The sequence below is a fragment of the Epinephelus fuscoguttatus genome, linkage group LG5 (assembly GCF_011397635.1).
Source record: "Epinephelus fuscoguttatus linkage group LG5, E.fuscoguttatus.final_Chr_v1".
Lineage (NCBI taxonomy): Eukaryota > Metazoa > Chordata > Actinopteri > Perciformes > Serranidae > Epinephelus > Epinephelus fuscoguttatus.
The window spans coordinates 34,688,719-34,704,445 of NC_064756.1; the positions used below are offsets into that span (position 1 = coordinate 34,688,719).

The 15,727-nt window shown below is 37.8% G+C and overlaps 1 protein-coding gene across 4 annotated transcripts in view; it reads left to right on the forward strand.

The window, feature by feature from the left end:
- ryr1b (ryanodine receptor 1b (skeletal)) overlaps nucleotides 1-8,606 on the forward strand; it is a 95,111-nt gene extending 86,505 nt beyond the window's left edge. For all 4 annotated transcript variants that reach the window (XM_049576561.1, XM_049576563.1, XM_049576562.1 and 1 more), the window contains 13 exons: nucleotides 518-604; nucleotides 1,029-1,286; nucleotides 1,384-1,514; nucleotides 2,120-2,162; nucleotides 2,255-2,388; nucleotides 2,477-2,537; nucleotides 2,623-2,769; nucleotides 2,883-3,017; nucleotides 3,118-3,274; nucleotides 5,656-5,720; nucleotides 5,839-5,939; nucleotides 6,485-6,536; nucleotides 6,872-8,606. In XM_049576561.1, coding sequence (XP_049432518.1) covers nucleotides 518-604; nucleotides 1,029-1,286; nucleotides 1,384-1,514; nucleotides 2,120-2,162; nucleotides 2,255-2,388; nucleotides 2,477-2,537; nucleotides 2,623-2,769; nucleotides 2,883-3,017; nucleotides 3,118-3,274; nucleotides 5,656-5,720; nucleotides 5,839-5,939; nucleotides 6,485-6,536; nucleotides 6,872-6,967 — 1,467 coding nt within the window. In that variant the 3' untranslated portion in view covers nucleotides 6,968-8,606. The remainder of the gene's footprint in view (nucleotides 1-517; nucleotides 605-1,028; nucleotides 1,287-1,383; nucleotides 1,515-2,119; nucleotides 2,163-2,254; nucleotides 2,389-2,476; nucleotides 2,538-2,622; nucleotides 2,770-2,882; nucleotides 3,018-3,117; nucleotides 3,275-5,655; nucleotides 5,721-5,838; nucleotides 5,940-6,484; nucleotides 6,537-6,871) is intronic.
- Nucleotides 8,607-15,727: the final 7,121 nt, after the last annotated feature.

Consider the following 15,727-nt stretch of genomic DNA (forward strand, 5'->3'; position numbering starts at 1 on the left):
GATCCTACCTTTAAAATGCCCAGTTTGGGGGGCATAATCTCTGCTGGAAAAGCAGTAATGTCTTGGTAAGAAAACAACTGCTCAGTAAAAAAATAACCACTTTTTGTGCCACTAATCTCACTGGAAAAACACCCACATTTGGTGCCTTAAAAGCCGCTGGAAAACACAGCAATGACTCACTGAATCACAACTGGTTTTGTTGTTTGTTGGTCTTGAGCAGTGGTTGGCAGCTTGGCAGGCATCTCACCAAGGTGACACACCACCCACCATCCCCTCCACCACTGGATGACACATTTAGCTCATATACTACGTCACTTAGAAACGTTGATATGTATGAAACATGCAAATATAATGTATTCATGGTTTGCAGAAATGTATGATGCCAACATTTTCTTTTGGCGACTGGGCTGGTAATACAGTATTGTTGGCTACAGTTGGCTACACCATCTTCAAATGTTAATGCAGAGGAATTGGGCAGTAAAAATGTGGCTTTTCTCCTTTGCTCTACCCCCGACAGAACTACCTTTCTCGCAACTTCTACAACCTTCGGTTCTTGGCCCTGTTCATCGCCTTCGCACTCAATTTCATCCTGCTCTTCTACAGGGTCTGTGCATTTGTAACTAACTTTTGACGACATCTACAGTTTCAACTCTGTCTGATCCTGCAAAATCTGATGGCATTTCATGATAAGTTTCACTGGCAATAAATCTGTGTTCAAAAATCTGACTCGCATAACATTTTACAATATTTGGCAGCATGAAAATCAGTAACATTCCTGGACAAGATTAAGGTTTGCTCCAAAATTCAGCTGCAATCAAGAGGTGGTATTTCAAAGTAAAATGAAATAAAAAGTATCTATAGTCACAACAGTTAGTTAAAACCTTTTTCTTGCCACCTTCCTGTGATAATAAATATTTTTTTCAATGTGTGCAAAACTATTTTGTACACACATTTTTGTACACAAATTAATTACTGTCAAAACATTCATTAAGACTTGCAGGATTCATTTTGTGTGCATCTTTTTCCAGGTGTCTGACAGTCCTCCAGGCGAGGAGGAGTTTGAGGGTTCTGGTCTGTTCGAGGGCTCTGGCCTGTTTGAAGGCTCCGGTGCTGAGGAGGACGGGTCTGGATTAGATGAAGGAGGTGGAGAAGATGAAGATGAGGAAGGACCCATGTACTACTTCTTGGAAGAGAGCACAGGCTACATGGAGCCAGCCATGGCTTTCTTTGGTATCATCCACACCATCATCTCATTCCTTTGCATCATTGGCTACAACTGCCTCAAGGTGTGTGGTGTGTGCTCCACAAAAATCCATATTTTTTTTTTTGTGTTTGCTTTTAGGTTTTAAGCAGTTTGTCTTCTTTTCCCTCTGTACCCTTCAGGTCCCTCTGGTTATCTTCAAGAGAGAGAAGGAGCTGGCCAGAAAGCTGGAGTTTGATGGTCTCTATGTCACCGAGCAGCCTGAGGACGATGACATCAAGGGCCAGTGGGACAGACTGGTGCTCAACACTCCGTAAGAGCCATGTTTCATTATGGATAGATGGAAAAAAATATGAGCTCTGGTCTCCCTCCCAGTCCAGAGGGCTGGGCCAATCACAATCGTTTATCTAATATGGGGCGTGTTTCGCACAATGACTGACAGCTTGCGGAGCCTTTGCACTTTAACCAAAATACATAATGATGTAATTTTTGGTTCTCACACCAGGGATACGACAGTGAGCGTAAACCTATCTTAATAAAGAGGAGCGCCTTAATGTTTGCACCTCGCACTGTCACAAGCACAAGCCTCTTATCCATGAGCAGATACACACTTCCTTCTGCACCGTGTCATGGTTTCTAGAAAGAGACATTGCTGTTGAGTTTTTTATGTGTATTTATTTGGCACTTTGAGCACCACAAGCCGAGTGCCATCTAATTTTATTGTAATGGAGAGAAGGCAGACATCTCTATGGCTGATATCTTCAACACTCCACAACTCACACCAAAATAAGCCAGAACCTGGAGTTTAAATGTTGCATGCTGGTTAGGCTCAGGTCAGTTTGCAGACCTCTAATAAATGGTATTAGAAACCGGCATTACTTACAATGAAATACTAAATATTTTTCTCTGTCATTGCAGATCTTTCCCTAACAATTACTGGGACAAGTTTGTGAAAAGAAAGGTGGGTTTTTTTCAGACAGCTTTGATTCACAATGTCAGCAAAATGTCGAGGATATTTCCTGCAGTGAAATGACATTCATGTGTGATATCAAGGTGCTGGATAAATATGGTGACATCTACGGCAGAGAGAGGATTGCAGAGTTGCTCGGTATGGACTTAGCTTCTCTGGACGTCAGTGCCATGACACATGAGAAGAAGCCTGAACCAGACACCTCAATGTTGAGCTGGTATGTGCTGCAATGTGCACTTTATTCATAAAGCCATCAGGCTTCTAGTACATAATATCACAGAAAAAACTTGTCCTTTTCTCTGTAGGGTAACATCTATTGACATCAAGTACCAGATCTGGAAGTTTGGTGTTATTTTCACTGACAATGTGAGTTTAGGAAGCAGTTCATGGTATAATTTAGACAGTGAGACGATCTGTTTTGAATGTGACTGACAGCCTTTCATTTTTTCAGACCTTCCTCTACCTGATGTGGTACATGTTAATGTCTCTGCTTGGACACTACAACAACTTCTTCTTTGCCGCTCATCTTCTGGACATCGCCATGGGTGTCAAAACCCTGCGCACCATCCTGTCCTCCGTCACTCACAATGGCAAACAGGTCCGCTCAGTTCTACTCTAGTGAAGCATCATGAGGCTTTTTGAACACCTATTTTCCCACAAGGAGCAGTAAACTGATGTTGTACTAACGTCATATCCTCCTGTTCCTCACAGCTGATGATGACGGTGGGTTTGCTTGCTGTGGTGGTGTATCTGTACACCGTGGTGGCCTTCAACTTCTTCCGCAAGTTCTACAACATGAGCGAGGATGAAGATGAGCCGGACATGAAGTGTGATGACATGATGACTGTGAGTGAAGGGCAGAGATATGGTTATAGGACAGTGGTTTTGGAACTCAACTTTACTTTGGTTGTTATAAAACATAATTTTGGTCACTTCTCTCCGGCAGTGTTACCTGTTCCACATGTACGTTGGCGTGCGTGCTGGTGGTGGCATAGGAGATGAAATTGAGGATCCAGCTGGGGATGAATATGAGCTCTATCGAGTGGTCTTTGACATCACCTTCTTCTTCTTCGTCATTGTCATCCTGTTGGCTATCATCCAGGGTATGGTTTATGAGCGGTTATTTACTTAAACAAAGTGCTCTTTGTTGTTTGGGGGTAATCAGACACTTCAACTGAGAAAAATGCCCTAGTTTAAAGAAGGGTGTGGGGATTTTTCTGCAGGCTCTTTTATGTCTACATACTGTCGGTGATAACGTGTGGCAGATGTGGTGGTACAAAGAAAAAAGTTTAAATTCTACAATTTCATTCTACAATAAGTGCGGGATGTAATCAGGTCCTTGAAGTCTTAAAATGTCTTAAATTCAATTTTATACATATAAGGCCTTAAAAGTCATTAATAGTCTTAAATTTGAATTTGTGAGGTTTTAATTGCCACAAACATTTTATCTAATATCATTTATCCATCGGGCGGGTGGGTGTCAAGAGGTTAACTTCCTTTTGACAAATGAGTCACACTGCATGAAAGTCCATATTTATGATGTTACAAATCTTTAAAGCTACCACTGAACCTAATACTTTGTTTTTATTTTATATTTGCACTTAGCTTTTGGCAAAATGTAGGTTAACCTAACTCACTCTAATAACCATCTTCCTTCATAAAACCTTCCTCTGCATGATACCACATATACAATACTAAGCTTTATGCTCACCTGCAATGCTTGAATAAGAATAAGATGACCAAAATTCAGTCTTAAATGTGGTTGAAGATTACAATAAAGGTCTCAAAACTGAAATTAAATTTCAGTTTCTGATATCTGTAGACACCCTGAGGTCGCATTGAGATGGTTGAAGATTGCACCAATGTTCACGGGAATTATCTAATTTGTCCACAAAAAAACACTTGTGCCATCAAACTAGTTTGAAAGTGTTATAATAACAAACACACATCGTAGCTTTAATGTTGCCATAATAAATATTTTTACAATAACAATTGATTGAATGATTATGTGTATTGTAAATTGTAGCAGACCTATATGTAGGGCTGCAAGTAACGATTATTTTCATTGTCGACTAATCTGTTGATTATTTCTTCGATTAGTCGACTAATCATTTTATCGAAAAATGTGTTAAAATGTTGAAAAATGTCGGTCTGTGTCTCCCAAACCCCAAAATGATGTCATCTAATGTCTTGTTTCGTACTCACGCCAAAGGGTTTTAGTTCACCGTCATGGGAGAGTGTGTAAAGCTGCCAATATCTGAACGTAAGAAGCTGCAATAAGAGTATTTTGGGTACTTTTATAGTACTTCTCTATGAAAAATGATTCAAACCGATTAGTCGACTACTTAAATAGTCACCGATTATTTTAATAGTCAATTAGTCATGGATTAGTTGACTAATCGTTGCAGCTCTACCCATATGGCATCTTTTAGTTTACTGGTTTGGTTTTACAGCGGACAGCTTTACTGTTTTGGTTCAGTTCCACTGCTTCTATCCACGTACAGCTTTTTTCTGCGAAAAAGCTTTGAGGTCCACTATGTAGACTGTATGTACTGATTTAATATCTATTTCTTAAAAATGTTTCTTGATGTGGGCAAATTGAACCCTGAGAGCTTGTCAAGACCAAGCAGCAACCTCTGGGATGAAAAATGAAGCCAATGCAAAGTTGCCACAAATTGCAGTTCTTTGAATGGCCACTTGAGGCTGGCTCCAGAAGTGGCTTAATCCTCATAGCCCCCCATGTTAAAATGCCCAACTTTACAGCAGAAAAAAACATGTTTACAGCCCAGCACAAAGAATGTTTTTAGTCTTTGCATCTAATTTCCACCAGTCATGACAACTGTACGGGGGTTGAATTTTTATGCAACTCACCTGTTTGAATGTTATTAAGGCTTAAAGTTATTATGGATAATTATGGGTGTGTATGATTTAAGTGTTACAGCGTCAGCCTCTCATCCAAATATGGTCACTATTGGCTCTAAAATTCCAAGATGGTGACAGCCAAAATGCCAAACTCAAGGCTTCAAAACTGGAGTGCACAAACCACTGGGCTACATCTGTTTTTGTTTTTACAGTCAATGCTCCCATCACTTGATTTCAACCAAAAAGCTCTAATACCTCATTGTATGTACTGATTAAAAATCCACTGATAAAAATTGTGTTGAATGTGGGTGAGCTGAACACAAACTTCTTGGACCAAGGTGTTAGCCAGTGCTCTGTGTTTTCGTGATGTGATGCTAGGAAAGCCTCCTGAGTGGACAGGGCAGAAACCTCTAAGAAAAAACAAGTAAATCAAGGGAATGGTTAAAGGTGTTTTAGAGTTCAGAAAAATAAGGTTGTGACACAAAGTTTGCAGTTTTTAATTCTTGACCTGCTGCAAAATGTGTCCAAATGTAAACACTCTCCTTCCTGAACATTTGGTAACTTTGTTGAGAAGCACTCTGATCCTCAGTTTAGTAAGAAATGCTGTCTGTCTGTCTGCCAGGTTTGATCATTGATGCCTTTGGAGAGCTGAGAGACCAGCAGGAGCAGGTCAGAGAGGACATGGAGGTAAGATAATGAGCTTCAGAGAGATTTAACCGGACTGATTTTTCTTAATCCACCTTCAGTTCTCCTTTAATTACAAGGCAAGAACGTGTTTAATCTTAACTGTCTTTTCTCCCTCTAGACAAAGTGTTTCATCTGTGGAATTGGTAGCGACTACTTTGACACGACGCCGCATGGCTTCGAGACCCACACCTTAGAAGAGCATAACTTAGCTAACTACATGTGAGTTACCTTTCAGACTGCAGATGTGAGAATAACAATATTTTAAATACAGTATGTAATCATTTTTTAGGTTTTGATAAATTTAAAAGTTGATAGTTCATTTTTTAAATAATAGGCATGAAAGTTTTACTATCAAAACATAGCATCATTAAATATGCCTCAACGCTCTTATTCTAGTGTTAAAACTTGACATGAAGACAAAAATGACATGGCAGACTTTTGCGGCATCAGTGTTCCATTTTTAATAGATCACTTGACCATTTTGTCCTCATGAATTTGGCCTCTGAGATGACTAATTCTGATTAATGTCTTTTTTTAACCCCTTTCTTTATTGTCGTTATTTCCTACTTTGTCCTGTTATTGTATGGCTCTGTCAAAAATAGACAAGGCACATATTTTTCTGAGCTTCTGGGAGCATGTAAAACGCATCTGTCTAGAGTGGCCACAGTCAGCAATGGCAGCCGCTTAGCTACCTGGTGGAGATCTGTACTCTACTGAGTGCACCTTTTCTAGTTAATCTCAGTATTTTCCCTTTTCTCTCTCAGGTTCTTCCTGATGTATCTCATCAATAAAGATGAAACTGAACACACAGGACAGGTCAGTAAGCATACATACATTTGAGATATACAATAGATGTACAAAACAAACAATGAAGTCCTTGTTTCTTATTTTATTGTTACTATTTTATATTGCTTTTACTATTGTTTTAACTCATACATGTTAGGTATGGAAGCCCAGGGACTGTGTTGTGTTGAAAAAATGTTTGTGTTCTTGTATAGAATATAATGTTATTTATGTTGCACCTTGATCCAAGAGAAACTCATTCTGCCTTGCACAGAGATGTTTGGTAAAATGACAATAAGCTGGATTGATTTTTGTGTTCATAATATCAGCCTAATTTTTTTTTCATTGATTCATTTTCTGTGTTTCAGGAGTCATACGTGTGGAAGCTATACCAGGAGCGATGCTGGGACTTCTTCCCTGCTGGAGACTGCTTCAGGAAGCAGTATGAGGATCAGCTGGGATAACATCCTGCAATGTGAACATCTGAAGGAGAAAGAGAGGAAAGGAGAGAGGAGAGGAGGGGAGGGAAATTCTGAGAAGGGAAAGATTAGAAATGTAGAGATCAAACACACCTTTGTCTTAGTTTTGTCCTTTTGTCTGCACATTTCTCCCCTCTGTTGAAGCTATGCACACTTCAACTGCTCTGTTGTACCACCCACAGCAGAATGTCCATGGAATAGATTTGAGAAAAGCAGAAGAAGAGAGGCCTTCTTTATTCTACTAAGAATACACTACATGGCCTTTTTTTAGTGTAAAATAAACATAGTCTGCCTTGCATATCAATGCATATACAAAATGGGCTCTTTCAGTCGCCACTGCTGTACACATTTTAGTGCCTATAGCAACATCACTGCTTTAGCGATCAGCTGCTTTAACACTTTTATTTGAGATTAGAGTGGATGTGTTTTATTTATATTGGTTGTAAGTTTGGGATTTTATTTTTTGTAAGTGGCTGCTGCCATTTGATATTTTGTTTCTAATGTTTGGTGTTTTGAAAGGAAATGATTACAGTATTTCCAAAATCCCTGAGGGCAGCAGTGAACATTTTAGCCCTCCCCCCCTCGCTCCTCTTCTTCTTCTCTCAAGACTTAAAAACTTGTCTTCAAACAAGCAATCGTGAACTTGCTGGACTGACTTGCTAAGATAATAAAACTGAGCATCATCTGCGTGCGTGATATATGCCAGTGTGAATCAGCTGTATAGATGAACCCAGTTTGCACTCTGAAGTCTTACAATGCGTCCCTGGATGTATGTGCTCCCCTATCTCCACTGGTGTCTCTGTGCCATATAAGATAGTGATGATGTACACACATACAGTATAGGAGGATGCCAAGGTTATTTATTTATTGTTTATACGCAGATCAAACCTTCTGAAGACGACCGTTTTAGCCCGTCTGTATTTCTGGCCAACAGTCTGTTTTATGACACTTTATGCACAAATAAGTTTTTGTCAGTGCATTAAAATAACTAATGAATGTATTTAATGTATACATTTTGGCCAAAGTGTCATGTGTATAACTGAGTAATGTCTAGGCTGCTTAGAGGCCTTTTGATGAAAAGACATATTTTACATAAATCATAGATACATATATTTATTTTTCTTTAGGGCTTTGAAGAATTTGAACGATCATGCTTCTTTGACATTAACATGTCGTGTGTCCTGTTTGTGAAATCCACAGTGGTGAAGAGACTCGGTCTCACACTGAAGTAAATGCCCAGTTTGCAGTCAGAAGAGCACATTAGCTTTCGTTTTTGCTAGTTCGGTTTTTATGATAGATATTTTTAGAAATTCAGCATATCAGTTATTTTTCTCAATCAAAGTCACGTGTGATGCGTTGATCTCAGACAGTTCTGTCTCACTATGCCTCTTACGGATCAAACTCACAAACTCCATCTCACATTTAATGTCATGAATCATTTTGTCAGAGACAGAGCGGTATTTTGTTTGCCGACGACTCTGAAGTGTGTTTCTGTGGCTGTGGTCCACCTGGAGGCAGCTGACAGTACGGAGCTGAATGGAGATCACTACTGTCCACCTGGCTGAGTGTCCTCTGACTGAACCCTGTGTTTCAATACAGAATAAACAGATTATTTTAAGGAGAACTATGACATGTCCTCATTTACATGGCAGACTGTGTGTGTGTGTGTGTGTGTGCTCTTACCAACATATCTAACAGTGGCCTTCCATGTCGTTACACACTCACAAACAGTGGACTTGACGGCCAACAGGGGACAATTTTTAAGTCCCCTTTTGGTCATGCTTTAAATCATGATAAAATCATGTCTAAACCCCTCTGGTAAATTTTTTTTAACTTTTGCCAAGAGGGGACCTGAAGGTGTGTGAGTGTTTAAGCGCATACTCAGCAGTGCCTCTGCTGGCTGGAGCCGGGATTTTAACGCCTCAGTCACACACGTCGCTTTTTAACACTCCCCATAGTGTGAATGGCTTGCAGCCACAGAAAGTCTATTAGTATGTAAATGGACTATTAAACTGGCAACTTGGTGTAGCAACTAGTCCCCTGAAACATGATTTTTTACATTATGTTTTTGTAACAAAATATAAAGGCTAAGCTTTGGTGGAAGTTTTATGCTCAACACTATTAAAATAAAGGGCTACCCAAAAGGCAGCACAATATTTATGAATCTAAAAAGGATGAAAAATAGAAAAAACAAAACAAAACAAAAAAACAACAAAAAACAATTATGTATGAAATGGCCAGTAGTAATCCTTTCATTTCACTTTTAATTAATAACTAAAAACTAATTTGACATCACACTTTGACTAGACCTGTGAAGTTTAGTCCAAAAATATTCACCTGACCTCGTTTTCACAGGCACTCAATGTCAATAATTTTTCAATACAATTGTACACCACTTTACATTATTTTCAATAATCACTAACTATTCAGTGGTAGAAAATTAAAAACTAAAAAAGAATGTGATGTAATTTTGTGCTCACTGTACACACATATGATTATACTTTATGAAACAACACAAGTCCACTATTTGCTGGCAAAGAATGACACAAGTTCCCTCTTGGATAGCATAGAGCGATAATCACACTCCAGCATGGATGAATTAATGAAATTAGTCAAATTAGTAATACTTATGAGAAAGATATAAAAATCTCTACATAATAGCCTCTTGAACCATGATATGTTTTAATTTTGTAACAAATCATGAAGGCCCAACTTTGGTGAATTTGTTTACTAACTAATTTCAAGGAACACAAAGAAACACACAAACACAAAGGAAAAAAACAACCACAATAGTCATAGAAATAAAATAGCCAGGCTTCAGACTTTTTATCAGACTTTTAGTGGACATCAGAGTGGACATTTAAAACTTGTCAGTCAAAAAGGAAAGCCCTCCTCTTCCTAGTTTTCCCAAGCACTGGATGTCAATCAGCTCAATTTTTGAAAGTGACTTTGTGCTGACCTACAACCATAGGATAACAGAATAAATACTAAAAATCAAAAGAAAGGAAAGTTTTTTTTAAAAGCAGTATTTATAAGAATACACTTTGTTTTGTATATTATTACTTTATGAAACAACAGGTCCACAACAAGTCCACTATTTGCTGGCACAGAATGACACAAGTTCCCTCTTGGATAGCATAGAGCGATAATCATACTCCAGCATGGATGAATTAAAAAGTCAAGTCAAATTAACAATACTTATAATACCCTCTTGAACCATGATATGTTTTATTTTTGTAGCAAATCATGAAGGCCCAACTTTGGTGAATATCCTTTACTAGCTAATTTCAAGCTTTAGACTATATTAAACTGAAGGGCCATCCAGAGAGCAGCAGAATAATAATCAGAATAAAGAAAACAACTAGTATAACTTTTATCAGACTTTAAGTGGGCATCAGAGTGGTCATATAAAACTTTTCAGTCAAAAAGGAAAACCTTCCTCTTCCTACTTTTCACAAGCACTGGATGTCAATTAGGTCATTTTTTGAAAGTGACTTTGTGCTTAACCCAAATCTATAGGATAATAGAATAAGTACTTAAAAATCTGAAGAAAGGAGACTTAAAAAAAAGCTGTATTTATAGGAATACACTTTGATTTGTATTTGTATGTTTGTATTTGTATGAATTGTGTATACAATGAATTTTCTTGAAAATACACATTATGTAGAAATCTTGCATTGCATGAATCTATCTTGAAGAGAAAAACTAATCTATTTGGGTATGAATCACAGATCCCATACTGTAGTCAAAAATGTGATATTTACACTAACTGCTAATGCCTCTCTCAGATCCATCATAAAAAGACCTCATAGGGTGCTGAAATATTCAGTGTCTTGATGGAGTTAACCTTAATCCTCTCTCGGAATCAAAACAACAGGATGCAGACCTTCATTTATGGAATCTTGTTTTGAAGTTTGACTCTATAACAAAAAAGATAGATTTTATATATTGACTCAAGTCCCCTTTTTGCTTGTACAAAATGACACAAGTCCCCGCTTGAATATGATGCAGCGACATACACACTTCTTCATGGATGTGAATAAAGTGTCTGGCTCCTGTGAACAATATTGAAGTTAAAATGAATGACTTAAGATGTAAGATTTGCAGGAAATGTCACCCAAGCCTGCATGACCATGCAAGTTCAAGTAGACCACAGACATTACATCAAATATCAACCTGGAAAACTTAGGTCTCTCATGTTGATAAAAGTCAACTCTTATGCTCGAAATGACACTGACTTACAAAAAATACTGTCAAGTTCTTAAGTGTGTTTTCCATGCAATATCCCCACTTGAAAGGGAGAGAGGCGTCTACCAGAGGTCTTAACTGGATTTCACTCAATGACCAGGCCGCTTTTCCTTTTCCTTCTTTTATTTTCAGGTGCAAGCATTTTATGCCATTTGTCATGTGTAGGTGGAAAACCTTTCAATCAAAGAACCACAAAACCAGAGAAAAAAGTTCGATCAGAATCACCAACAGAAAATAAGTATACAAAATACCAGAAAATAAACATTTAAATATTGTGAAACCCAATTATTTTTACATTAAATTACAAATCAAGTGCAAATAAAGTTACCCACTGCTGTAAATGGTTTAGCATAGTTTCAGGTAAGTATGAATTTCACTACTTTTAAATATTTATTGTTGTTTTAAATGTATATTTTAATGTGTTTTAACTTAAATTGTCTCAATTTCTGTATTTTACCATTAAATGTATTTTAACATGAATTACTTCTTAACCTTTCATTACAAATTTTTACAGGCTTTTTAACCTTAATTTTGAAAGGATTTTAACATTAATTTTATGGTAAAATTTTATTAAAATGAAATTCCAAAATTACACTATCACAATTACAAAAATGTTTACAATTAAGAGTATGTAAGAGTATAAATGCTTGAATTGAAACTGTTGATATGAAATGATTCAAATCATGTTATATTCAAGTTGCTCTCCCAACCTACTACTAATTAATCCAGTGATACACCCAATACAATCAACATACATTCATAATTCACTAAATGTCGAAGTGAAATACTTTTAAGATGTGCTCAACACATACCAATTTAAATTTACACACATCACATTCAGTCAGGAGGGAGATTAACAAGCAATCAGCGCACACAGACAATCAGTTACCAAGCCACGCGTTACTGGGCGTCCGACCCCGTGGCTAAGCTAGCCTTAACACAACCAGTTAATCACAATGCACTACCTCCGTGCAAAAGTCTCCTCATTAAACAGTTCAGTGTCTTACCGGCTGCCTCTCTGGTGTTTAGATGCTCTCACTCTGCATTGGCATTGTGAAAGATGAGGGAACAGATATACGCCTGCCGCCTGTGTACCTTTGTTCGCTCTTTACCTGTGATGATGTGCGCCGCCTTTTAAGGCCCGGGCAGTAACTGGGCGATAGTGCGAAGGGTTCCTCCTTCCTGTTTATTGTGGAAGTGGATTCCTCGGTTTTGCTTGTCTTTTAGTTACTGTTCAGTTCTTTATTTTATTCCAGTTTGACCTGACAATTACTACTTAAAAGTTTTCATCTTACAACGTATCTAATACAAAGGATGGAAAAATATTATTGCAGCATGAAGAAAAACAAAGTTTATTTTCTTAATTGAAGGACCGTGTCAATTAAATTGTGTTGTGCTTGAAATAATGAAATGGGCACTGAAATATTCAGTATCTTGATGGAGTTAACCTTAATCCTCTCGGAATCAAAACAACAGGATGCAGACCTTTAAAGAAGACTTCATTTATGGAATCTTGTTTTGAAGTTTGACTCTATAACAAAAAAGATAGATTTTATATATTGACTCAAGTCCCCTTTTTGCTTGTACAAAATGACACAGGTCCCCGCTTGAATATGATGCAGCGACATACACACTCCTTCATGGATGTGAATAAAGTGTCTGGCTCCTGTGAACATTATTGAAGTTAAAATGAATGATTTAAGATGTAAGATTTGCAGGAAATGTCACCCAAGCCTGCATGACCATGCAAGTTCAAGTAGACCACAGACATTACACCAAATATCAACCTGGAAAACTTAGGTCTCTCATGTTGATAAAAGTCAACTCTTATGCTCGAAATGACACTGACTTACAAAAATTACTGCTTAAAAGTTTTTATCTTACAATGTATCTAATACAAAGGATGGAAAAATATTATTGCAGCATGTCAGTAGAAGAAAAACAAAGTTCATTTTCTTAATTGAAGGACCGTGTCAATTAAATTGTGTTGTGCTTGAAATAATGAAATGGGCACTGAAATATTCAGTGTCTTGATGGAGTTAACCTTAATCCTCTCTCGGAATCAAAACAACAGGATGCAGACCTTTAAAGAAGACTTCATTTATGGAATCTTGTTTTGAAGTTTGACTCTATAACAAAAAAGATAGATTTTATATATTGACTCAAGTCCCCTTTTTGCTTGTACAAAATGACACAAGTCCCCGCTTGAATATGATGCAGCGACATACACACTTCTTCATGGATGTGAATAAAGTGTCTATGTTTTTTATTTGTTTTGAGGAAATGAAGAGGAGACGCACCAAAGGGAGGGATGTATCAATACACTAATACTGCATAGATTATTTTTTTTTCCGATTCACGTTCATTTTTTTTTTTTTACAGATAAAGGCTGTCTGAAGTGATGCACTCACATCTTACATTAAAGTCTGATGCATGAGTGAATCTTTACACTCTATTGACATTGACTGACAACAGTTACTTCTCATATCTTAGCGTATCTACTACCAAGGACAAGGAAATATTGTTGCAGTCTGTCATTATAAGAAACACAAACTTAATTTTCTAAATTCAGGCACTGTGTCATTTAACTTGTCTTGTGTTTGTGTTATGGTAATGATGAGCATTGAAAGGTTCAGTGTCTGTCATGATGGAGTTAACCATTGTATAGATGGACTGAAGTCCCCTCTTTGTTTGAACAAAACAACACAGGTCCACTGTTGATTACTATCGAGCGATATTCACACTCCTCATGGATCTAGATCTGAAATATAACAGAGATGATTTTTTTTTAAATATATTTTTGGGGCATTTATGCCTTTAATGCACAGGACAGGTAAGTATGAAAAGGGGAGAGAGAGAGGGGATGACATGCAGCAAAGGGGCACAAGCTGGATTTGAACCGGGCCGCTGGCAACAGCCTTGTACATGGTCGCCTGCTCTACCACTAAGCCACCGACACCCCAACAGAGATGAATTTTATGAACATACTCCAAATTATCAGATATTTAAGTATATGTGTTTAATACCTAGCTGTCTACAGGTTTGATAGGCTACATTATGCTGTCAGAGAAAATGATATGTTTTGCCCTGGGAATATGGAAAATGTTTGGTCTTGTTTGCTATGAGCAAAATTTGCTAAAGTTTTTTTGTAATTAATTAATCAATTAATTGATCATTAATGTTACCAGTGTTCAATTGAGGAAAGTGCTTAAAATTGTCAACCCTAGTCAATAGCCTGCTACAGTGCATCTATGCATGTAGACTCTTTATTATATATTTACATTTATGATTACACATTTCATCCAGTAACATTCACACACTGCTTTTTAGGAAGTTACACATGTTTTAATTTCAGTTGATGATGTGAACATAAAACTGCCTCTGATCAGTGAATGGACTGGGGGGGGGGTGTAATTCTGTGACACTGAATCTCTGACAATCAGTATCAGACCTGGATTGTCTGCAGTGTGGGGGATGGTCTCCTGTTGTGAACGATGGTCGTTAGAGTCTTTTCACCTTGGCCTTCAAGTTTGTTAGCTAAAATATTATTTATTCTCAGTTGCTCATTTGATGCTCAACAATGGGTATACTTCAAAGCGCTTTGGCCTTAAAACACTAGCCTCTCATAGACAAGATGTTGTTTCTGATTCAGAGTGACTGAGACATAGGCGATCAGGTGCATAAGGTGTCTTAGTTTAAGATATTGTCTAGGTGCTGTGGAAATTTAAGTCTCCAAACTTTGAAGACTTGGTTGACTTTAAAATGGTACAAATCATGTATGGAGCAGAAAAGAAAAACTAAAACAATCAAACAAACAAAAACCAATCACAGTTATTACATGGAAGCTTCAGGCCAAATCTAAAGTGTCTGTCCAAAAAAATGTATACACAGAAAGTCTCGAGTGCATATCCATATTAAATTCATCATTATATATTTGATCCTCACCACTGAGATGAGTAAATATATATACTTAAAATTTAAAACACCATTGTCGTGAGGAACTGAAAACATGTAGAACATTCCGTTTGTTTAAACAAAGGTTTAAAATAACATGCTGCATGGGTCGCCGGTGGCTTGGTGGTGGAGCAGGCGCCCCATGTGCAGGGCTGTTGCCACAGCGGTCTGGGTTCGACTCCAGCCTGTGGCCCTTTGCTGCGTGTCACTCCATTTCTCTCTCCCCCCTTCACACTTGTCTGTCCTATACATTAAAGGCTAAAAAGCCCAAAAAATATCTTAAAAAAAAAAATAACATGCTGCATAAATATGACAATAGATGATGAGAGAGTAACATTGGCATAGTGAGGGAAAGGGTACAGAAACTGCCAGGATGTATAGTGTCTTTTGTTTGTTATAGTTTTCAGTCACGTGACATGCGTGGTGACCTGGAGGGCAAAACAATGGGCCAACATAGCGGCTCAAACTGGAGTCTCCATAGGCACGCAGCTCAAGCCAGTACAATTTCCTTATGTTTCAAGCCACAAATATTTGAAGAAGGGC